General features: G+C 39.8%; 1 protein-coding gene across 1 annotated transcript in view; it reads right to left on the reverse strand.

The window, feature by feature from the left end:
• Positions 1–10,880: 10,880 nt before the first annotated feature.
• LOC124794194 (aldo-keto reductase family 1 member A1-like) overlaps positions 10,881–26,483 on the reverse strand; it is a 143,414-nt gene continuing 127,811 nt past the window's right edge. Inside the window, exons 5-7 of the mRNA XM_047258079.1 lie at positions 25,249–25,408; positions 24,896–24,993; positions 10,881–11,103 (exon numbers count right to left, since the gene is read on the reverse strand). Of these exons, the coding sequence (XP_047114035.1) occupies positions 11,061–11,103; positions 24,896–24,993; positions 25,249–25,408 (301 nt within the window). The 3' untranslated portion in view covers positions 10,881–11,060. The remainder of the gene's footprint in view (positions 11,104–24,895; positions 24,994–25,248; positions 25,409–26,483) is intronic.

The raw sequence follows: 26,483 nt of genomic DNA on the forward strand, positions 1-26,483 counted from the left end.
CATACGGTTCACGTCCACGCTGTCGCGGCATACTACCAGTGTTAAAGACTGCGATGGAGCTCCGTATGCCACGGCAAACTGGCTGACACTGACGGCGGCGGTGCACAAATGCTGCGCAGCTAGCGCCATTCGACGGCCAACACCGCGGTTCCTGGTGTGTCCGCTGTGCCGTGCGTGTGATCATTGCTTGTACAGCCCTCTCACAGTGTCCGGAGCAAGTGTGGTGGGTCTGACACACCGGTGTCAATGTGTTCTTTTTTCCATTTCCAGGAGTGTATTTTACAGTCAGTACTGGTACTTGCCATCTTGCTAATTGGAATTTTCAGTCCTTGAATCTAGCTAATCAGATATTATGTAGAAGGAGTGGTTAATGAGATATATCCAGTTTTCTTCTCAGTTGGTGGAGATTCCCAATTTCTTGCTTTATGTTAGACTATCTGCTATCTGTGGCTGTGCCCAGATACCACTAGTTTTGTTGTAATGAGTTATTGTATGTAAAGTTACACTACTTCCAATGACATCAGCTTCCCCAAAGTGACTGCCTGTTCCGCTAAGCAGAGCTTCCCGAGCTGACCCAATGCACGGTGCATCAGCATGCACAGTGTTGCAGCCGAGCAGAGTGTACACACAGGCAGTGGCAGGAGTATGCATCTACACATTGTGCTATTGAAGTAGCTACACATTACACAGTATGTATATCATGCAACAACTAGTGTGGAAGTATGGATTAAACACACTGAAAATTGTACAAGCATTGCGTTCATTACTTTGAATTTTATCACACAGCACATATCAACCAATAAAAGCATTTTCACACACATGATAAAGTTCTAAAATCAAAGAGCAAATAGCCTTTTCAAAGAGCAAATATTTTTCCCTAATTCACATAATATTGTACTACAAACATTCTAAAGCAGCCTATGTTCTTCCTTAGGATTAAAGCAATGTCCATACCAAATTTCAACAAAATCAGTTCATTGGGTTAGCCATGAAAATGTAACAGGCATAGTTAATCTGCCATTTATTCTATTAGTATGGGTAAAACTTTTAATTGCAATTTTTTCTGTAACACAGCTGTGATGAAATAAAGCCTATATGGTGATGGTCAAGGTACCCATGAAAACCCCATGAAAAGATTAGCACATTTGAACAGAGAGGCAGATATGGTGGTTTTAGATAAAACTTTAATCTTTTTTTCCATGGTCTGACTTTGATGAAATAAAGCCTTTACAGTGCCTCAAGGTATAATCATGTTACCTGTGGAAACTGCATGAAAATTAGTCTTGTAGTTTTGGAGATTAGCATGTTCAGACAGGCAGACAAGACAGTTTTAGTAAAACATTAAATCATGATGTATTTTTTATTCCATGATCAGATTTTGATAAACTAAAACCTACTTGGTGCCGCAAGCTATGATCAAGTTACATGCAAAAATCCCAAGAAAATTCACCAAGAACTTCTGGAGAAGAGAGTTCAAATAGTCAGACATGACAATTTTACAGATTTATTATTAGTATAAAAGATGCAAGATGGTTGAATACCTTTGCTCCAGGGCACAATTCCACCCCAAACCCTCCACAATGAACATATTATTTCCAAGACCTTTAAAGATATTTGTGCTAGATATACAGTTATCTACTTTCCACAATGTTCCTATTGCTTGCTTCTGCTTACTAAATACTTTCTTTACTTTAGCTGCATTGCCTCAGAAGATAATTTATAAGGCAACAGGGAATACATGCAAAATTAACCAACACTCTTGTCTTTATGTGAACACAGTAAAAGATACTTCTAAGAGCAAAATATGATGAACTGAGATTTTTGGGTAGCTTATTTGTTGTGTTGACACCATTAATTTGTTATGCAAGTGGACCTCAGTGAATTTTATATAAGACACTTCATTTAGGATATGACCACTAAGATCTACTATGGGTGGTAGCAGTTCTTTCTTGCTTGTTTTAAATTGCATATTATGGGTTATTATAAGATTATGACTAAAATTGTTTTGTGTGTGTCAGCTGTACACCTGTACCATCTGAGTTGTGTCTGGTAAGGTTCAGTTTGGATCTTTGATTAGCATGTTTGTGTCATCAGCAAACATTCTATCTATTTATCTGTATCCGGATCCCACTCCAGCTACTGCTGGGTCTGAGTGCTGACGAGTCCTCTCCATTTGGCTTGGTCCTCCCACCACTTTTCTTCCTCCACTTGCTTCCAGGTCACACCTCTCCTTTCCACTGGTCATAATCTCATTCCTATTTTCCACCATGTTCTTGGGTGGCCTCTAGGTCTTTTCCCATCCATCTTTAGTCCTTCCATAATTTTGGGGAGTCTCTGCCCACACATCCTCTTAACATGCCCATACCATCTTAGTCTCTTTTTTTCAATTTCTTCTCTTATACTTTCTTGTCTAAGGTCCTTTCTGATATGTACATTCCTTAGCCTGTCCATTCTTGTTTTTCCCTTAACTGCTCTGAGAAATTTCATTTCCCCTGCTTGCAGTCTGCTCCAGTCCCTTTCTGTCATTGTCCATGTTTCTCCTCCATAGGTGACAATAGGGAAGTAATAACTATTATACATAAGGAGTTTTGCTTTTTCTGAAGCTTCCTTATTCCAAATCAGGTGTTTTATTGTTTGTTAGAAATTGCCTCCCTTCTGTAACCTCCTATTAATTTCATTGGTTATTCTTCCATTGCTAGATATTTCGCTCCCTAAATAAGTGAAACTGTCTACCACTTTGAGGGGTTCTCCATTCAAAGTAATATTTCTGTTGATCCCTTTGCTCTTCCAAAAACCATTACTTCACTCTTATCTCTATTTATTTTTAATCCATATCTTTTCATTGTTTCCTTCCACACATCAAGTTGTAACTGTACATCTACCTCTTTATCGCACCAAATTACCACATCATCTGCAAAAATCATCTTTTTGTCTTTTTCTTTTACAATATCTTTAACTGTCCTATTCATTCCCTCCATCACAACATTAAAAAGTGCAGGAGATAGAATGCTACCTTGTTTAAGTCCTTGTCTTACTTTGAAGTACTCAGAGTTCCCCAATGATGTTCTAATTCTACAACTGTGTCCTTTGTACATTGTCTTTATTACATTAATGTATCCATCTTCTATATCTATTTTCTTCATTTCTTCCCAGAGTCTTTTCCTGTTAGCTGAGTCATATGCCTTTTCTATGTCTATGGAAACCATTATCACCCTTTTGTTATACTCCCAACTATTTTCCATCAGTTGGCAGATAGAAAATATCAGGTCAATTGTGCTTCTTCCTTTCCTAAACCCACGCTGTTCTTCACTCAGCTCCTTTTCTATCTTTTCACTTATCAGATTTAGTAAAATTCTTTCAAAAATCTTGGCCATATGACTCATAAGGGTTATTCCTCTGCAGTTTTTGCGAAGTCTTTTATTGCCTTTTTTTATCATGGGAACAATGTCTCCTCTTCTTCAATCATCAAGTATTGTACTATTCCTCCACACACTTGATAGTACTCTATGCATCCACTGCATTCCCACTGGGCCTGCTACTCTTGTCATGTCCACTGATACTTCATCAGGTCCTGGGGCTTTCCCCCAATTCATCTTCTTCACAGCTATGTCCATTTCTTCCTGTGTAATTTGTCCTAATGCTGCTTCCCAACTTCTCTCCATTTCTCCATTATTTGTTGTTTCCTCATGTACCTGCTCCTCAGCATTTAACAGTTTCTTAAAATGTTCTTTCCAGAGATCTTTTATATTTCCTGGATCTTCAATCACAGTACCATCCTCTGTTTCCATCTTTACTGGTACTTCAGAAGTCTTCCTTTTATTTTTCATCATTTTTTAGAACTTTTCTTATTGCTCTTCACATCTTCTTCATTTTTTTTTTTTTTTTTGTAAACTCTTCCCATGCCTTTTTCTTTGCTGTTTTGACTATTTCTTTGCACTTCTTATTTTCCTCTATATATCAGTTATCGTCCTCATCATTTTTAGTTTTCCACCACTTTCTGCATGTTCCAATTATACTTCTAACTACTTGGATTGTGGTATCATCCCACCAATCTGTCTGTCTTACTTTTTGCTTTCTGGATGTTCTACCACATACTTTTCATGCTGCTTTGACTGAAGTGTCTTTGAATAAACTCCATTCTTTTTCTACATCACAGAAAACTTCTTTTGATAATTTTTGTTTGGTTAATTCTCTATACTTCTCAGTACTTTCACTTTCCTTCAGTTTCCAATCCCATATCCTTATCAGTTTCTTTTGTTTTATATTTTTCACACACTGATTCATGTTCCATTGTCCCACCAATAATCTATGGTCTCCTTCTGCACCCACACTTGAAATTACCTTTGCATTTGTTACTTTCTCTTCCTATTCCCTATCTACTATAATATAATCAGTTACACTCTTGGTTTTCCATCCCAACTGTATCTGGTGATAACATGACTTTCTCTCTTCATAAACCAGCTGTTCGCTATTTTCATTCCATTCCTCTGGCACAAATCCAGAAGACTTTCCCCTTCTTCATTTTTGCCTCCATATCCAAAACATCCCAACACTTGCTCAAATCCCTTTCTGTCTTTACCTACCTGTGCATTAAAATCTCCCATCACTATATTAGCACTCTCGATATGGTTCTCTAATTCATTTTCAAAGTCTATCTTCTCTTCTTCACTACATCACACTTGAAGTGCATAAATCTGGATAACTTTTAGTGTTTCTTTTTGAAATCTCAGGTTTAAGATTATGATCCTGTCTGATATATATCTCACACTTTCAATACAGCTTTGTACATTCTTATTCACCAACACTGCCACACCTTTTCTTCCAAACCTGTTATTCCCACTCCAGTACAGTTTTCCTCCTCCTCTCAAATTCTTCTCACCTTTTCCCTTCCACTTTGTTTTGCTTAATCCCAAAATATCTAACTTTCTTTCTGTTAGTACATCTGTCATTTCTTCCATTTTTCCATTGAGGGTTAATATATTAAGGGTGCCAATATTTAGGTTATTTTTTAGTCCATTTGGTTTCATCTTCTTGTACTGATGAATATCATCAGGTGTCCCATAATTCGCACCAGTAATTGAGGAAGCAGTGGAGTCAAATCCTGAGTGGTTCGTACCAAGATTTGTCTGTGTCTTGAAAGCAATATATGATGACTTTCCTACTGGCTTGCTGGGCCTAACGCAAGAAAGGATTTCTGTTGGGATTGTCTCCCTTAACCTTTGGAGTTTCTCCTCCACCACAAGGCAGTGGTTCCCTTCTCATTTAATCCACAGAAAGGAAGGTTGCCTCATCTGCCAGCTACGCCGTTCCGAAGTCTTTCTTCTCCGCTGTTGCTGCCATTAAGGTCTTCACCCGTAACCCTGGGCATGGGTTCCATGTTATACCCCACAGGATTGGGTCCTTGCCTGAACGCAGCCATCCTATCACTCTGGCCTACTGAAGTGTAGGATGCCCACTCCCACGACGTGGACATGCCAGACAGGAATTACCCAGTGGAGGAATAGGGAAGGGGACCCTACCTCCCTGGAGCCGGGTTAATGATTGTATATGGTGCCACAATCAAACATTTTAGATTTTTTTTTTATATAACTAGGGGACCAAACTGCTGAGGTCATTGGTCCTTAGACTTACAGTAAACTAACTTATGCTAAGAATAACACACACCCATGCCCAAGGGAGGACTCGAACCTCCAGCGGGAGGGGCAATGCAATCTGTGACATGGCGCCTCAAACCACATGGCCACTCTGTGTGGCTATAGTTATTCCATCATACTTTGAAGTCACTGGAAGATGCTTTGACTCCTCTGTTTGTGAACAGCTTGCTTTCTGTAATACATTTTGTCTGACTGTTAGTTTGATATTCTGCTCTATGTTATGAAAGTTAATTTGCATCCATGCAAGAAGTATGTCATTAACATCATTTTAGTTTCCCCAATATAATTTTGTAAAGCACAAAAACAAAGGCTGTGGCAAGGTTCCAAGAATAAACCAGACAACTTTTGTACTTTTGTTGTTTAGCTCTTCCAGGATTTCATTCATGAGATATTGTGTGGATTTCTGTTTCTTTTTACAAAACGTAATACTGAGAGACAGCTAATATGCTGTCACCAGAAACATGAGCCAGTGTTCTATTATAAGTCATGTTGTCAAAAGCTTTTAAAAAGACTGGCTGGAGTAAAACTGACCTGATTTGAGTGTTTTTGAGATGGATTTTAATAAAGCATATTTTAGTCTGTCAGGAAATACACCCAGATAGCAATCAGAATTATTACATTTTAGTGACCTGATGAATTTTGTATTCTATTTAGTTGAATCTAATGCCTTTTGCTTGTGCATGTAGTGTCTGCAAAAGTAAATGTAATACATCCATATTTGGTGGTTTATTGGTGGGTGCAATGTTTTCTGACACTGTGAAGAAGTAATCACTGAATCTCATGACTGATTATTTCAAAGTACCAGTGTCCTGGAGACTTGATTTCATTTGCATCACTATTTCTATTTTTTTATGTTTGATGATAGTCCAAATTGTTTTTGCTTCATCCTTGTGCTGTTTCATACTTTGAGTAGAGAATTATGTTTCACTTTTTAAATAATTTAATGGAGGAAAGGAGAGAATAGGACATTGATTAACAGGATACAGAGAAGAAAACCTAAATTACTTGGACACCTAACTCAACATAACAGATTCATAAAAATCATCTCACAATTAGAAGCAAAAAGCCTGGGGAAAATCAAGAGGCAGATCCAGAACATCTATGTTACAAAGGTTATTATGGAATGAACAGCTGCAACTACAACCAAATGCTAAAGATGGTAGGGGATGGAAAGGAAGGCTACATCTACAAGGTGTTTCCTGTCAGATGTTGGTGATTATTATTATTACTATTATTATTAGTATTGGGAGATATAATCATATTGGTGGTAAAGGAGTTACACCTCTTTACTTTCTCTTAATTAGGTAGAAGCCTCCATTTTTTTAGGGGAAAGAGGGTGACAATCATCACTTGTATACAGTAACCTGTTTGATGTAGGGTACTTTAATTACTGGTTTGCGTGTGTGTGTGTGTGTGTGTGTGTGTGTGTGTGGTCGCATCAGTTTTATCTGTGTTTATTGATGGAAACCTGATACTAAAGGTGCTGTAGAAATATGTTTCAGGCAGTGTTTCCACACTGTCTGCCTTATAAATCTCTTCTCAGAATTCTTCCCATTTCTCTCTAAACAGAGTTGAGTCACTGTTTCTGATTCTGTGATATAGTACTTTTCTTCTATGTTCTGAAGCTAACTGGACAGTGTACATAAGTTTCACATTTGTTCATGGACAGATAGACCACTGGTTATTGATTTTACATTTATATCCCAGAAAACAACTGGATCTAAAAACAAACTGTTATTGGGTATTGTGCTATGTTGTTTAATACTATTAGGGGGTTTCACTATCAAAAATAATCTAAAACTGGGAACAGTAATTCTAGAAGTCCTTAATCAAAACTGTCTACAGAAAATGAATGTTGATGCTTCCACAAAAAACAACATTTTTCTGTTTATTTCCATATTACCTTGTAATACTCTAGTTGGTATACCAATAGTCTCTAATAGTGGCCTGTGAACAGTCATTATCAGTGTGAGTGTGATTGAGAAATTAAGTTTCCTTTTTGTAAAAAAAGAAAATATAGTTATGTGGAAAACTTTATTGATAACAGTTACAGCAAAATTTAAGCTATTTTCAACATAATCACCACCAAATCCGAGACACTTGTCATGTCATGGGATGTGTCACAGAAGTCTGGCATCAGGGAATGGAACCAGGATGTGACGTAGTCCTCAGCTTTTCATCATAATCTAAGTGCTGACCAGAGGACAAGAAGTTTCTGAGATACAATCAAAGCTGAAAATTGCTGGGAACAACATCAGGACTGTACAGCGGATGATCAAATAGCCCCCAGCTGAACTATCCCAGAACAATGTGCTCATCACTTTGAACCAACACAACCTGTTTGAAGTTTGTCTTGACTGGAGGTCCAATGCATTGACTGCTGCTTCATATCAGAGGTAAAGTGAGCAACCCGTGTCTCATTGCACATTGCAACCCTGTTGAGGAATTTGTAGTTATCATTATGGTACTACTGTAGAAATTTCAGTGTACACCTAAGTGATTCATTGCATGTTCTACTGTCACATTGTTTGGAACACACCTGCCACACACTTTGGTACTTAGTACCAAGGATCACAATATCTGCTGAGATCCACAATGTAGAGTGACAATTCTCCATAATGTGTCACCGCAGGACGTCCACAGGGCCATCATGATGAGAGACTGTCACCCACAGCCCTCTTCAATATGTACACTTCTACACCCTTTGGAAACCATCTGTTTGTACATGACATTTGCCCTATACACCTGACACAGATGAAACTCAGTTTCAATAAGCAGTATGTTTTAGGCATTAAGAAATTTTATTACAGATCAAACCTCGTAGACAGTGGGAAATAGAATAAGAGCTGCCATTTTCAGCCACTGCTGCATTGTTACTGACTAGAGTCCTGTATGAATGAGTAAGTGAGCATAAAATGTATGATGTGGCAAGAAGAGCCTATTGTATTGTATGAAACCGGGGACCTAGAAACGACGGACAGGCTTCGTCCCGCTGTAGCCCTCAGTGATTCACAACCCCACAACAGGCCACTGCAGTCCACCCACCTCACCACCACCCCACACTGAATCCAGGGTTATTGTGTGGTTAGGCCCCCAGTGGACTCCCCCCTCCCCTCTGGGAACATCTCATACCAGATGAGTGTAACCCCAGTGTTTGTGTGGCAGAGTAATTATGGTGTACACATACGTGGAGACAGTGTTTGTGCAGCAATCACTGACATAGTGTAACTGAGGTGGAACAAGGGGAACCAGCCCACATTCGCCAAGGCAGATGGGAAACCACCTTAAAAACCACCCACAGGCTGGCCGGCACACCAGATCTCGACACTAATCTGCCAGGTGGATTTGTGCCGGGGACTGGCAAGCCTTCCCACTTGGGAAGCAGTGTGTCAGACTCCACGGCTAGCTGGGCAGGTTAAGCAGAGCCTAACTTGATGCACTGCTCACACCAATTATTATGTGTTGGCACAGAATTCATGACCAAATCCTAGGTAATGTTTAAGTCCAATGATGGTAAACATGTTTTCATCTGTGCACAACTACAGCCATCACAAGTTTATCATTCATGAAGTGTGCATCTGTAATAATGTAGTGTGAGAAAGCAAGAGCAATAAGAAGTAAGACAGAAATCATTGTGTAAATATTGAAGAAACAGGAGGGTCTAAAAAGTAGTGTCTGGAATAAATTTCTGGTGGTTGTAGATAAGAGTAGCAAGTTTATTGGATTCCTATCATGCATAAATGGCTCTACATTATATTGTTTTCAGTTGGTATCAAGTTATTTAAAGAACCACAATTGCAAGAAATTCTTCACTGATAGCTCCTTCCATGGATACTGACAGTAATAAAAAACTTTATAATAGCAAAATGTGTTGCAATGTATGCTAAAGATATGATACCTTTTGATGATGCTTCTGATAAAGGTTCCAAAGAATCAGGGAAAGAATCAATAGATCTGGGCATACATTATGGGGAATTCAGTGTTTCAAATACCATACCACATCACTAAGTAAACATGTCAAAGAAAAAGTTGATTCAATTCAAAACAGCATAATGCCTTCTGTTATTACAGAAATCATTAACAAAACATACCCTGCAATAGTTTATATCCAGATTGATTCATACAGTCAGGTATGTTATTTGATGCTTACAGTACATTACATACACACTAACTGGCCTCTTATGAATAATGTTTTATTTATAACTAAGTTCTCATATGTTAAGAAGATGGGAGTAAATATGAAAGAAATAGAAGAGAGGAAGGTTGATTGGAACATTTCACTGGAATTGTTGATTGGAACATTTCACTGGAATTGTCGCATAATTTTTTTGTCTCAGACCAAGGTGCCAACATAATAAAAGGTATGAAAAGTCACAAAAGGTTTCCTTGTGCTGCTCATTATATCAACACAGCACTCAGCCAAATTTTTTTGAGGCTAGTTTATTGTTAAATCATGCCCTGAACATTGCAGAAACAATAAATACTGCAAAATACAAAGAACAGTACATGAAGAAAAGTAGCCTTGTCTCATACTCAGAATCAATTTTGAAAAAAGAAGTAACAACACACTGGAGCAACGTGTTCTATGCTTGAGTCCTTACACAGTAGGATGAAGTTGCTGTTTTACTGATGGATTATTAAAGGGATATGATGATAAGTTTGCTATTAATGACAAATTTCAAAGCAAGCTTAGGCCCAGTAAACAAGATACCAGGCTAATACTAGCACGCAACTGAGTTCAGAGTCCATGTGCACAAACCAGGAAAGCTATGACTCCAAAGGCCCTGCCCAATGTTTGCGACACTGATGCCACTTACAGCGGATTTCTCGGCCGCAAATGACTTGTCATCTGACATACAGGAGTCAGGCAAGAATACCAAACTTACCATGTTTCAAGAACCAGCATTAGGTAAGGAATATAGGAATATCAAAATTGTTCTATGTATTGTTCTAATAGAGACTACAAAGACATGGTCAGATTACTGTATTACAGCTTGCACAGAGGTATTTAAGCAATCATTTTCCCATGCTCCATACATGAATGTAATGGGAAGAACACTAATATGGGGTACAATAGGAAGTACCTCTCCCACACACTTCATAGAAGTTTGGAGAGTATCAATGTAGATGAACTGAATGGAGTACTAGGGAAAACTGACAAATGCTGCTTTAAGATTCCCTCCACCATCCACCAATTGGTAGCTTGCAAAAGTATAGATACAGATGTAGATTTGCATCACAAAATAATTTTATTTCACAAACCTCCACAATACAAATTTTTAAAAGGAATCACATTTTGTAAGATGTAAAAATTATGTAAGACAGAGTATATTAACAAATCTTACAAATATCCCAGACAGGCTACAGCACATTTCATAGTCCATTGTGATCCTCTTCACTCTCTCACTAGTATGGTGCACGGTACGGGTATTCAGGATGTTCGTTAATCCTGTAATGAAAAGAAATTATGCTTATCAAGACTGGCCTGTAACAATGTAAGTGTTACTACACTGTTCTATAACTTGACAAAGTAAAGTGTTTTCTAAAATTATGTGAATCATCGAAAACTTGTTTTCTCTAGTCAGCTCTGGACACAAACATATACAGAGTGACATATAGAAACAGCTAGATTCAGAAAATCGGTGAAAAAAGGAGACTTCTGCCAATGTAAATCTGTAAGTGTAGTTTGATAGGATCTGGATTTATTCATGCTATTTAACAATACACATATAATCAACTGAACTGATGTAGTCAAAGCTTTGTTGTCCACTATCTTAATGTTATAACGAATATCACTTTATCACAGTGTAAAATCCTTTGTTATCTTGGACCACTTTATCACAGTGTAAAATCCTTTGTTATCTTGGAGCAGTCACACACCATCTGCAGTTTCAGTAATGTTGAATGTGGCATTTCAAGCTTCATTTTATACTTTCAGTGATAGCTCCAAGAAACAAGAAATGTAGGCAGTTCTCACAGGCAGGGCTACCTGTGAAACCAGTCATGTGATTTCCAAGCTAAGCTGCAACCACTGTGCTGCATTTTATGTAGGCATGACAACCAACAAGCTATCTGTCCGCACGAACGGCCACTGACAAACTGTGGCCAAAGTAAACCACCCTGTAGCTGAACACGCTGCCAAACATTATACCCCTCACCACAATGACTGCTTCACAGCCTGTGCCATATGGATCCTTCCCACCAACACCAGCTTTTCTGAATTGCACAGGTGGGAACTTTCCCTGCAATACATCCTACGTTCCCGTAACCCTCCTGGCCTCAACCTTCGTTAGTCACTGTCGTCACCCATCCAGCCCCCTACCTGTTCCCATTCCAGCACTGCACAGCCATCATTTCACCACCGCACCCAGTCTTTTAATTTATTTTTATTTTTATTTCTCTCCTTTCCACTACTTACCCCCTCCCCCTTCCCCCTCCACACCTTCTCTCCTTCCCTCCATCTAAACTGCAACACTTCACTGTCCGCCACTCCCACCAAACTATCCCTCCTCCTCCCTGCCCCAGCCTCCTCCTTACCCCCAACCAGTCGCCACTCCCATCATGCACTGGTGCTGCCGCTCGCAGTGTAGTTTCAGCTCTCTGAGACTGCAGATGTGTGGGCAAGTTGCACTTGCGTGAGTGTGTGTGTGCGCGTGTGTATGTTTGTCTACTGCCAACAAAGGGCTTAATGGCCGAAAGCTATGATTGTCTGAATCTTTTTATTGTGCCTATCGTGACTCAGCACCTCCGCTATATGGTGAGAAGCAACTTTCCTTCTCTCGTATTGTTACATTCCATCCTGGATTTTCCATTGTTTGATATATTCTGTACTCATTGGACTGTTCATTCCATTCAACAGATCCTGTAATTCTTCTTCAGTTTCACTGAGGATAGCAATGACATCAGCAAATCATATCACTGATATCCTTTTGCCTTGAATTGCAATCCCACTTTTGAACCTTTCTTTTATTTCCATGGTTACTTCTCTGATGCCTAGATTGAACAGTAGGGGTGAAAGACTACATCTCTCTCTTATACCATTTTCAATCTGAGCACTTTTTTCTTCACTTTACACTCTCATTGTTCTTTATAACACATCTTCCATTTTCTTTTCTTTTCTTCTGCATACTACTCTTGTCAACAACTTTGATGCATGAGCTGTGAAGCTGTCTGTGCGATAATTCTCGCACAATGCCTAGATTGAACAGTATGGGTGAAAGACTATATCCCTCTCTTACACCATTTTCAATCTGAGCACTTTTTTCTTCACTTTACACTCTCATTGTTCTTCCATTTTCTTTTCTACTCTTCTGTATACTACTCTTATCAGCAACTTTGATGCATGAGCTGTGAAGCTGACTGACCGATAATTCTCACACTTGTTGGCTCTTACTGTCTTCAGAATTGTATGGATAATGCATACATCATACATCCTTCAGTGATTATCAAAATTCTGGTGGAATGTTATCTATCCCTTCTACCTTATTTGATTTTAAGTCTTTCAGAGCTCTTCTAAATTCTGGTTCTAATACTGTATCCCCTATCTCTTCTCTACCAACTCCTGTTTCTTCTTCTGTCTTGTCATCAGATGTCCTCCCCCTCATACAGACCCCCCAGTGTTCTCTTTCCACTTATCTGCTTCCTCTCCTCTGCATATAACAAGGGAATTCCCATTACAATCTTAATGTTATTGCTCTTGCTTTTAATTTCACTGAAGATTGTTTTGACTTTTGTATATACCGAGCCAGTCCCTCTGACAATCATTTCTCTTTTGATTTCTTCACTTTTTCCTGCGGGCTTTCTTCATGAGGCCCTTAGCTTCCCTCCACTTCCCATTTATTTCATTCCTAAGTTACTTATATTTCTGTATTCTTGAATTTCCCTGCAAATTTTTGTACTTCCTTCTTCTATCCACCAGCTGAAATATTTACTCTGTTACCCTTGGTTTCTTTGGAGTTATGTTCCTTGTACCTGTGTTTTTCTTTCCAGATTCTATGATTTCCCTTTTTTAGAGATGTCCATTCCTCTTCAACTGATCTGAGCCATTCATCATCACAGTATCTATAGCTTCAGAGAACTTCAAGTGTACCTCTCTATTCCATAATACACTCCTGGAAATTGAAATAAGAACACCGTGAATTCATTGTCCCAGGAAGGGGAAACTTTATTGACACATTCCTGGGGTCAGATACATCACATGATCACACTGACAGAACCACAGGCACATAGACACAGGCAAACAAGCATGCACAATGTCGGCACTAGTACAGTGTATATCCACCTTTCGCAGCAATGCAGGCTGCTATTCTCCCATGGAGACGATCGTAGAGATGCTGGATGTAGTCCTGTGGAACGGCTTGCAATGCCATTTCCACCTGGCGCCTCAGTTGGACCAGCGTTCGTGCTGGACGTGCAGACAGCGTGAGACGACGCTTCATCCAGTCCCAAACATGCTCAATGGGGGACAGATCCGGAGATCTTGCTGGCCAGGGTAGTTGACTTACACCTTCTAGAGCACGTTGGGTGGCACGGGATACATGCGGACGTGCATTGTCCTGTTGGAACAGCAAGTTCCCTTGCCGGTCTAGGAATGGTAGAACGATGGGTTCGATGACGGTTTGGATGTACCGTGCACTATTCAGCGTCCCCTCGACGATCACCAGTGGTGTACGGCCAGTGTAGGAGATCGCTCCCCACACCATGATGCCGGCTGTTGGCCCTGTGTGCCTCGGTCGTATGCAGTCCTGATTGTGGAGCTCACCTGCACGGCGCCAAACACGCATACGACCATCATTGGCACCAAGGCAGAAGCGACTCTCATCGCTGAAGACGCCACGTCTCCATTCGTCCCTCCATTCACGCCTGTCGCGACACCACTGGAGGCGGGCTGCACGATGTTGGGGCATGAGCGGAAGATGGCCTAACGGTGTGCGGGACCGTAGCCCACCTTCATGGAGACGGTTGCGAATGGTCCTCGCCAATACCCCAGGAGCAACAGTGTCCCTAATTTGCTGGGAAGTGGCAGTGCGGTCCCCTACGGCACTGCGTAGGATCCTACGGTCTTGGCGTGCATCCGTGCGTCGCTGCGGTCCGGTCCCAGGTCGACGGCCACGTGCACCTTCCGCCGACCACTGGCGACAACATCGATGTACTGTGGAGACCTCACGCCCCACGTGTTGAGCAATTCGGCGGTACGTCCACCCGGCCTCCCGCATGCCCACTATACGCCCTCGCTCAAAGTCCGTCAACTGCACATACGGTTCACATCCACGCTGTCGCGGCATGCTACCAGTGTTAAAGACTGCGATGGAGCTCCGTATGCCACGGCAAACTGGCTGACACTGACGGCGGCGGTGCACAAATGCTGTGCAGCTAGCGCCATTCGACGGCCAACACCGCGGTTCCTGGTGTGTCCGCTGTGCCGTGCGTGTGATCATTGCTTGTACAGCCCTCTCGCAGTGTCCGGAGCAAGTATGGTGGGTCTGACACACCAGTGTCAATGTGTTCTTTTTTCCATTTCCAGGAGTGTAGTTCTGTAGCCCAGTTATTTGACCATTGATTTTTTGTGACTACTCGCTTAAGTTACAGCCTACTCTTTGTCATTACTAAATTGTAATCTGAGTCTATGTTTGCTCGTGGGTATTCTGTACAATGCAATATTTGCTTTTGGAATTTCTGCCGGACCATGATGTAATCTAACTGGAATCTTCCAGTGTCTTCAGGCCTTTCGCAACTATACCCACTCCTCTTGTGATTCTTGAACAGAATATTCACTATTACTAGCTGAAATTTATTGCAGACCTCTATAAGTCTTTCTCCTCTCTCATTCCTATTACTGGCCCCATATTCTCCTGTAACCCTTTCTTCTAATGCTACCCCTACAATTGCATTCCAATACCCCTGACTATTAGATTTTCATCTTGTTTTACGTACTGAATTATCCTTTCAATATCCTCAATCTATCTCTTCATCTTCTGCTTGCAACATCAGAATGTATACCTGAACTATTGTTGTTGGTGTTGGTTTACTGTCAATTTTGATGAGAACAGCCCTATCACTGAACTATTCACAGTAACTCACTCTCTGCCCTACCTTCCAATCCAATATGAATCCTACTCCCAGTATACCATTTTCTGCAGCTATTGATATACATCCTACACTCGTGTACCCAGAAATCCTTGTCTTCTTTCCAATTCTCCTCACTGACACACATTATATCTAGAATTACCCTTATCATTTGTTTTCAAGAATTTATAGCCTCCCTACCACATCTAAACCTCTGACATTCCATGCCCCAATTTGTGGAAATTACCCTTTCGTTGATTATTCACTCTTTTTCTCTTGGTCACTTCCCCCTTGGCAGTCCCCTCGCAGAGATCTGAATGCGGGACTAGCCTGTTTTCTTTTGTCAATGGAGAGATCATCATGACACCTTTTCAATTACAGGCCACATATCCTGTGTTTACACATTCTTTGTCTTTAACACAGTGGTTTCCATTGCCTTCCACATCCTCATGCTGTTGATCATAGTTGATTATTCTGCCCTTTAGAGGCAGTTTGCCACACCAAAGGCAAGAGAGTGCCCTGAATCTCCGTCTGCTACTCCACCATTGTTGACATGGCTGTTGGCAGAATGATCATGACTTCTTATGCCAGAAGCCTTTGGCTGCCATTGCTGATTATTTTTATTCAGAACTTAAGCACCATTTGACTGTTCCAAATAAGTCTGGCTTACTGTATTAGTGGTAACTTATTTTTATTAAAAATGGTGCACCTGAGATTTTTAGGTAGAAACTGTCTTAAAGAAACATTGAAGGACAAACAAAATAGTAAATCTTAATTAACCTGAATCTGCTTGAAACTGGAGGACATCAAGCAAATTTGAGATGGTTAAATTGGAAATTTGTACAAAATTATCATAGTTGAACAGAGCTTTCAAATCTGTGCATTATTTTCTGGAAGAGTTGTTATCTTGAACAGTACTTCTGACGCTATTACTGTTTACACAAAAGTGTTGCTATTGAGCAATTCTGAAGTAAATCTGAATGACTTCAATAAAAAAATCCAAAATCAGTGATAACTTGCTTAAATTTGGATGAATGCAAGACAGTGTAAATGAGTAGAGGGGAAAAAGCCTGGTACATTTTGAGTGCAGCATGCAACTGAACATGGTTCCATTCATTAACTGTCTTGGTGCAGTGCAATATGAAGTGGATAAAAGATATAAAACATCACTTGTAATTCATGGCATGTGTTTATCGGGTGACTTCTGGGAATGCACAGGACATATGAAAATGAGATTACATACAATAATATTGTTCAGCCTACTCCTGAGAACTATTTAAGTGTTTCATATTCTCAAGGAAACAGATTTTTGTCAGTTCATTCAGTGATTGTAAGTGTGTTATGGAGAAGATCTGGGAGCTTATCTTGGAATGTATGGAAGATGGATTACTACCTTTCCATGAAGTGATGGGCAAGTTAGGATAACTATTATTCAAGATGACTGGTTAAACAATTTTTCTGACTCTATTGAATACTATGTGTAAGACCCGCAAAACCAAGAGAAGAGATATTAGTGTATGTAGGAAGCACAAAGACAGATGTTATCACTGCTCATATTTTCTGAAGGAAACAGAGAGGAAGTGACAAATACAGAAAAAAAAATTTCACCATGCATTGTGCAGTTGCTTTGGGTATATACATGGCATATCTAAAATTAATGTAAAAATGCAGGGATGGTATAGAGGGTCGTAACATGCAACTTTCCATTAACAATCCATGTTCACACTCCTTATCATTAAGAGCTAGATATCATTTAAAAGTGTGATGTGCCACTAGAAACGTAGCCATTAACCCACCATCCGACCCAACATGGTAGCAGGTCTGCAGGTCAACATTTTCAGTTTCTTTGTAACATTGAAGTAGAAGAGAAATAAGATTGTCATTTATAATCTTTATTTGCAAACAGCTACAAAAACAGCTCAAAATTACACCCTTCTGCTTGAATGCATGCCATGCAATGACACCTGAGTGAGTGTCGCGCCCTTTTAAATGTCCCTGGCAATGTGAGGATTGCATCAGAGGCTACCATAAATCACACTATCAGCTCTTCATCTATCTCAATAGGTGTTTTGATGAACAATAGATTTCAGGTAGTCTCAGACAAAAAAATCAAGGGGCATCAAGTCAAGGAAATGTGCATGACATGGTATTGATCCACCACACAATCATTGTTGTTGTTGTGGTCTTCAGTCCTGAGACTGGTTTGATGCAGCTCTCCATGCTACCCTATCCTGTGCAAGCTTCTTCATCTCCCAGTACCTACTGCAACCTACATCCTTCTGAATCTGCTTAGTGTATTGATCTCTTGGTCTCCCTCTACGATTTTTACCCTCCACGCTGCCCTCCAATGCTAAATTTGTGATCCCTTGATGCCTCAAAACATGTCCTACCAACCGATCCCTTCTTCTAGTCAAGTTGTGCCACAAACTTCTCTTCTCCCCAATCCTATTCAATACCTCCTCATTAGTTACGTGATCTATCCACCTTATCTTCAGCATTCTTCTGTAGCACCACATTTCGAAAGCTTCTATTCTCTTCTTGTCCAAACTGGTTATCGTCCATGTTTCACTTCCATACATGGCTACACTCCATACAAATACTTTCAGAAACGACTTCCTGACACTTAAATCTATACTCGATGTTAACAAATTTCTCTTCTTCAGAAACGATTTCCTTGCCATTGCCAGTCTACATTTTATATCCTCTCTACTTCGACCATCATCAGTTATTTTACTCCCTAAATAGCAAAACTCCTTTACTACTTTAAGTGTCTCATTTCCTAATCTAATCCCTTCAGCATCACCCGATTTAATTTGACTACATTCCATTATCCTCGTTTTGCTTTTGTTGATGTTCATCTTATATCCTCCTTTCAAGACACTGTCCATTCCGTTCAACTGCTCTTCCAAGTCCTTTGCTGCCTCTGATTGAATTGCCATGTCATCGGCGAACCTCAAAGTTTTTACTTCTTCTCCATGAATTTTAATACCTACTCCAAATTTTTCTTTTGTTTCCTTTACTGCTTGCTCAATATACAGATTGAATAACATCAGGGAGAGGTTACAACCCTGTCTCACTCCTTTCCCAACCACTGCTTCCCTTTCGTGCCCCTCGACTCTTCTATCTGCCATCTGGTTTTTGTACAAATTGTAAATAGCCTTTCGCTCCCTGTATTTTACCCCTGCCACCTTCAGAATTTGAAAGAGAGTATTCCAGTTAATGTTGTCAAAAGCTTTCTCTAAGTCTACAAATGCTAGAAACATAGGTTTGTCTTTTCTTAATCTTTCTTCTAAGATAAGTCGTAAGGTTAGTATTGCCTCACGTGTTCCAACATTTCTACGGAATCCAAACTGATCTTCCCCGAGGTCCGCTTCTACCAGTTTTTCCATTCGTCTGTAAAGAATGTCATTGACAGAGCACACAATCATAGTTCTCACCAAAGTTCTCATCTAAATGATTTCACACCACACGAGTGAAGTACGCAGATGCACCATCATGTTGGTACCACATGCATTGTCGGATGTTGAGTGGAATGTGTACCAATAACTCTGGTAATGTTCCCCTTAAGAAAATAAAGTATCTTTTCACATCCAGTCATTAGGGGAGCATGTAAGGATCAATAAAATTATTACCTACCAAACCAGCCCAAACGTTGACAGCAAAGCACTCTTGGTTACCATGAACAATGGTGATGTGCACATTTTCCCAGGCCTACATTTGTTGATTGTGGTTATTGAACACACCTTCCTTTGTAAAGGATGTCTCATCTGTAAAAAGTACAATGTGTGAAAATTCAAGTTGCATGGCATATTTTTGCAAGAACCACTGCCAGACATCAATGTGATGCAGAAAATGGGTTAAGGGCTTGAACTTTCTGAAAGTGGGTAAGGGTGTAAATCATCCTCATTCCACACACGCTGGATCATGGCATTGCTTACATCCATTTCTTGAGCAGCACTTTGTGAGCTAGTTGAGGGCATGTTTTGTAACAATGCAAATGCATCCTCCTCAAGCTCTGGGGTAGACACTGTGCAGCCTCGTCTGCCCAACTTTCACACCTTTATCACAAATTAATGCATGTATCAGGTTTTGATGTACACCTTAAATACACACCCACCATTACAATACCTTGTCAGTGGACTACTCACCTTAAGTGAACTTGCTTCTCTTAGGGTGTTGACGAATGTGAGGATCTAGCACTCGATAATTTGGAAACAGCTGAACAGGAGCATTTCCATCTCCCGTCCCAGAACCACAGTGCATGTCTGCCCTTTCCTACCAAGAAAAGCACTCCATGCACACGCATCATTACACTACCTTGTCAGTGGACTACTCACCTTAAGTGAACTTACTTCTCTTAGGGTGGTTATGAATGTGAGGATCTAGCACTCAATAATTTGAAAACAGCTGAATATACAACCTGTAAGCAACGGGAGCACTTCCTTCTCTCACCCCAGAACCACAGTGCATGTTTGCCCTTTACTCCCAAGAAAAGTACTCCATTTCCCCTCTGCTCTGCACACCCTACCAAAGACATAAGTAGCCCTGTTTGTTGACACAATGAAGCAAGGTAACCAGACTCTGCAGTGCTGCCCTCCAAGTGACTTATATCAAACAGGCATTTGCACTGCCAAAAGCAATGTATTTTCATCCCAGTAAATGCCAGAAGTAACTCTGTGGTGTTTTCCTGCCCACAATACCTGCTACCATTTTCACTCCAATGGTGGATTGTATACCTACCTTCCCGGTAGTGCACGACACTCTTAATGGACATAGGCTACTATGTGAAAGCCGCTTGATATGATCCACTCTACCAGCCCTCTCATTTTGTTCCATTCATTTGAGAAACACCCTATATGAGAGGGGTAGTCACAAAGTTTTAATTAACACCTTCAAAAAATGAAGTTACATAATTAATTTTTTATTTGCAGGTACAAGTCTGCAATCCCAGCTGAAATGCCTACAAACAGTACCAGAGCACACTGCTAGAGGAGCCAAAAACAAAATGATGTAGCTCATAGATAAAGAGGAGTATCGTACAATAATTCATTTCTGCATTTGAAGGGGAACAATGCTGTAACAATCCCTGCTGAGTTTGTGGAAATGTCCAGCAAAAATGCAACATCATATGATATAGTGGTGCAGACATTTCCAATGGGCTAAAGAAGTTGGACTGATAAAGAAAGGAATGGCACACCATCCCCCTGTGGAGAACCGAGATTTTCAAAAGAAATGGAGACCCAGGTGCTTGAAGACCAGCACATCATGGCAAATAATGGAAAAAGTGACAATTAGCCATGGATCAGTTTTTTTAACATCTTTCATGACTTTTGAACATGATGAAGATCACTGCCCACTGGGTTTGACTTCTCATTCACATTGAGAAAGCCCACCAAACTGAGGCAGAAGTGGTAATGTTGCAGTTGTGTCTGGCCAATACAGATGACTTTTTTTACCAGCTTAATCACTATGAATGAGTGCTGGGTGTAACACTATGACCCTAAGACAAAGGAACAAAGAAATCAGTGCCAACATGTGGATTGACCAGAGAGCCAACCATCAGAAGGCAAGGTAATGCTGAGAGTTTTTTGGTACTGCCATGATGTGGTCCAATAAATTATATTCATAAGGAGTAAATGACAACATGAGCTTAGTACCAAAATCTGATGAGTGACATGGCTAGTGTCGTGGGAAACTGTGTGATGGGGTGTTTTTGCTCCATGACAACACCCTAGTTCATAAGGCACAGATCAATCATTAAAGGCGCTTCTTTGGGCCATTAAATTTCCTCTCACCCCCATATTCTTTTGGCATGGCAATCAGTGACCTTTTATTCAGATGAAGAAATCATTGTGTGGCAGATGTTTCCAGAATTATGATGAGCTGATTTTTGGAGTGGAACATTTTCTGAACAAGTCTCTGCCAGTGCATCCATTGTTGAGGAAAAATATGTTGCATTGAATGGTGAATACATGGACAAGGAGTGACATCATTATTAAGTCTCATGGTCCCAGGTTGGCTCTTTCAAGACAATAGTTAAAAGTTAATGACAAGTCATCATATATGGGTGTAGATTATGATGATGATGATGATAATGACGTAGAGTGAGAGTCTGGTCTGAAAGCTTCTCTGTGAATGATCATTCTCAAAACTTTGTGTGTGATTCACTAAAATACTTTTCTTTAGCTATGAATTATACTTAAACAAGCAGTCAATGATTAATACAACCACCTCATCTGTATTATTATACATCTATTATGTTACAGCCAGTTTCGTTCATTGAACATCTTCAGGTTACCGAGTTGAACTAAAATCATGACACAATTTGTCTGGTTATCATAGTTAATGTTAAAGACCAAATCCAAAATCACTGATCATAAATATTCTATCAACTGCCTAGTCGAAGTATGGCAAGCATACGCAGCATCATGCATACAGTAAACTGGGAATTCTGCCAGCTGATCATCAGAATGTTTATGATAAGTGTTTTTGGATTTGCTCTTTAACATTAACTATGGAAACCAGATCACTTGTCAAAGGTTTTCAATGAACAAAACTGGTTGTAACACAATAAATGGATAATAAGACAGCTGAGGTGATGTATATTAATCAGTAACTGCTTGCAAAGTATAATTCATAGCTAAAGAAAAGTATCTTAGTGAGTCAGATATATAATTTTGAAAATGATCATTCACAGAGAAGCTTTCAGTCTAGACTGACAGCAGTCTACCTCATCATCATCATCATCATCATCATCATCATCATCCTCATCATCTACACATACACATGATGAGTGGTCATTTAGTTTCAACTATTATCTTGAAAGAGCCGACATGGGACCATGAAACTTGGTAATGGTGTAAATCCTTCTCTACATATTCACCACTCAACGCAACACACTTTTCCCCATGAATATATGACTGAGCAGAGACCTCTTTTGTAGGAGGCTGTTCAGAAAATGTTCCACTTATCTCATCATTCTGGAAATGCCTGCCAAACATTGATTCTTTCATCTGAGGAAAAAGTCACTGAGGGTTAAGTCAGGAAAATGTGGGGGGGGGGAAGGCAAAATATGATGGCACAAAGGAGCACCTTTCATATGACCATTCTGTGCCAGCTGAACTGGTGTGTTGTCAGAGAATGAAATCACCCCTTCAAAGAGCTTCCCACAACACTCGACAAATTTCGGTAGTAAGGTCACGTGATCATTTGCTTCTTATGAATATAATCTGTTGGCACCACACCATGACAGTCTCAAAAATGCACCCGGTATCACCTTGCCTGATGGTGGTTGAGTCTCTGGTGAATCAACATGTTTTCATCGCTTTCTTTGTTCCTTTGTCTTAGGGTCAAAACGCTACAGCTACAGCCAGCTCTCATCTATGGTGATTAAGGTGCTAAAAAGTCATCTTTATTGGCCTGACACAGCTGCAGCATTGCCACTGCTGCCTCGGTTTGGTGGGCTTTCTCACTGACACTGACACACACACACACACACACACACACACACACACACACACACACACACAAAATTAAGGTGAGATGTCCACTGATCTCTTCAGTGCAGATGCAAACCAGGCTCAAACTCATATGGGAATTGGCAAAACACCACAAGAAATGAGGATAATGGGCAAGGGAACTAAACATTAGTAGGGTGTGGATAAGTTGAGAATTTGTATCTTATTGGGTTGGATGGAAGGCATGCTAGGGTAGTCCATACAGTTGCAATGACCACTGTGTCCAGATGGCTTAGTGGTTACAGCATCTGTCTAATAAGCAGGAGACCCAGGTTCGAACCCCAGTCCAGCATAAATTTCCAACTTTCCCCATTGGTTTCAATCAATGTCCACTTGCAGCCAATATCTGTAATCCCTTTATGTCTTAATGATCAAGATTATTTACAAGCAGTATCTCTCATAGTTCTTTAGTCTGTACAACATATAAGAATTCAATCTCTTAAGATAAATTCCATTTCACAATCTTCCACGAACTCCTCAGTGTTCACACCTTGATCTTTTCCCATACAGATGTATGTACCATATTATTTCATGTTCAATTAGTCATAATTAATGATTACATTAACTCTGAAGTGCAATGCCATATCTGTGCTACTTTACCAAATCCTTTACCAAAATTTTCAAATTCAAAATGCTGCTCATAGTTGACAAGTTAATGACAGCTATAGGAATCATTGCAATTGTATGTAATGAATTCCATACTTCTCTAATTTTTTCAGTGTCTTTTGTAGTGCCGTAAGTATTAAAGATGTGAAACCAGTCATATTGTTCACACATCACTTCTTGTCCCATCCCTGTACAAGATAATCATAATTTCTTTAAAAGCAGACAGAGAATAAGATGGGACTAGGAAGCTGTTGAGGTAGAGGTAAGTGGATTTCAGGGAAAAGGAGGATTGGAGAACCAAAGGTATTGAGGAACATTTCCCATCACTATAATTCACAAGGGTTAGTGGTGGAGAAGTGAGCAGGATTCACGTAGCTCAAGTCACACATTTGCCACTGAGGTCTACCATATTCTGATCAGCAGTGTCCTTTTCAACTGGGTGGCCAAGTTTACATTCGGCCACAATTTTATCTAGGCCTTTAACAAAAGTGGAAAACCGATTGTAGGTCATGAGTATGTAAAAGGCCAGACAGCTAGTTGATGGCTGGATTTACAGGTAACACTGCATCTAATGGGATAGAATATACTCGTACTAATGACAGGGCTGGAATGATATGTGATGTGATGGAAGGATGCATGTGGATGTTTCATACAGCGGTAATAAACATGGCAAGAGATTAGGAAGAGCAGTGTGAGGATGTAACATAGTGTTTCATATAATGAGTAGTGAAGTACCACACTGGGATGACCAGAAAAGATCTTGGGAAGAAAATTACACACTTTGGGATGTGCTGAAAAGTGGTTAATATCCTTAAAGAGGATGTGATTCAGGATTTTGATGGTGGCATTTAGTAGTAATTGAGGTACTCTTTCACGGGTGGTTGGTGGCAGTGAATGGAAGATTGAGGATACTTCATGTTTATGTAAGTTAACTTTTTCTTGAATTATTGAATATTTGCGCTGGAATTACTTTAGTAATATTTGGAGGGAAATTAAATTTCACCAGGAGGAAATCTCAAACAAAATTGTATTTGTATCATAAAATTCACGTACCCTTTCAGCATGTGTTCACCAAATAAACGTCCTTTGTGACCTTTGTCCAAAGCATTTAGTTCTTCCATCTCCTCATTACTCAGTTCAAAATCAAATATCTGAAATGTATATCAAAGATTGACATTAAATTTCAAAATGCTGGATTGCACTGCAGAGAATGAACTTTTTTATCAAGCAAACAGGAGAAGCCCTCAATGAACATGAGAAATCAAATAATAACACAATGAAAAATTCAACCATCTATAAGATTTTGCAATCTGCAGAAAGATTATATTAATAGAAAATTACTCTGGAGGCTAAGAGAAATGAAAGATAAACATCAATGTAAAATGTTAACTATCAGTGTTACTTACATCAATATTTTGTTTTATTCGCTGGGGGTTTGCGCTCTTTGGAATAACAGCAATGTCACGCTGAATGATGTGTCTCAGCAACACTTGAGCTGGAGTTTTGTTGTACTTTTCTGCCAGTTTGCACACCACGGGCTCCGTCAATGGGCTAAGTTTTGGTATCCTGAAGAATAATGGTAACACACTTGCTTAATAACTTGATGTACGAATAAAATTTAATTTGTTAAAATGAAAGCATAACTGGAATATTAGTGATTTTGTCTGCTATAATATGTAGAATACTAGTTAAAAATATGGATGAGTCTTCAGATTGCTTCCATTAAATTGCTTCAACAGGATGCATGTGGGAAAGGGGGGCAGGGGGTCTGTAAGTACAGTTGATGAGAGAAGGGAACATCTTTAGAGCTCTATTCAGCTATACTAATTTTCTAACTGACCCAGAAGTTGAAACTGTTTCCACATTTTCCAACTGCTTCTGTGTAATAAAAGTTCCTGTTATTGAGGACAGTGTGCTGAATCTTCCCAATCCCATGCATAATATCATGGCCATGAATGTTTAACGCAGAAATATTGTGAATTTTAAAATTTTCCCAGTGAATTGAATGTTCAAACAAATTTCAGTTTAAACATTGACTGGCTGCAAGCCCAAAATTTGTCTGAACGTACAATCATGGTTTGACCCATACATGTCTATGATGCACAGCTGATCAAATCATCTCTTAAAACAATGCTGCAACTTACACATCTGCTATTATATAATTCCAGTATCCTATTCCAGCCCACATAATCCTATAACTAAGACAAAACCTCCACCCACCAAATGTGAATTAATGTCCTCATACACCTTAATGGCACACCCCTCTACCTAAAAAACTCCTTACATCTCATACTAACTCTTAGACGTAAATCTGTTTCGTTACTGCTGCAAAATATCTACCCCTTTGATTGCTCCCACACCCTTCAATAAATCATTCCAGCCATCCATTCTGTATTCTATCTAAATACCACCTCCCTCTTCCACACTCTTCCCCACTTCCTTTCTCTTACCCAGATGCCTTGTGTCCAATCCTGCTTTCATTCTGCCCTGCACAGCACTCAAACCCCTTTACAAGCATGACATGATCTAGGAATGACGTCTTCAAACCACTAAAATCTGATATATCAATGATTCTTTATTTGGAGGTAGTTCAATCATAGATCATTATCAGTCAACATAATATTGGGTTGGTGCGTAAGTC

This window comes from Schistocerca piceifrons, chromosome 1, assembly GCF_021461385.2.
Source record: "Schistocerca piceifrons isolate TAMUIC-IGC-003096 chromosome 1, iqSchPice1.1, whole genome shotgun sequence".
NCBI classification, from domain to species: Eukaryota; Metazoa; Arthropoda; class Insecta; order Orthoptera; family Acrididae; genus Schistocerca; species Schistocerca piceifrons.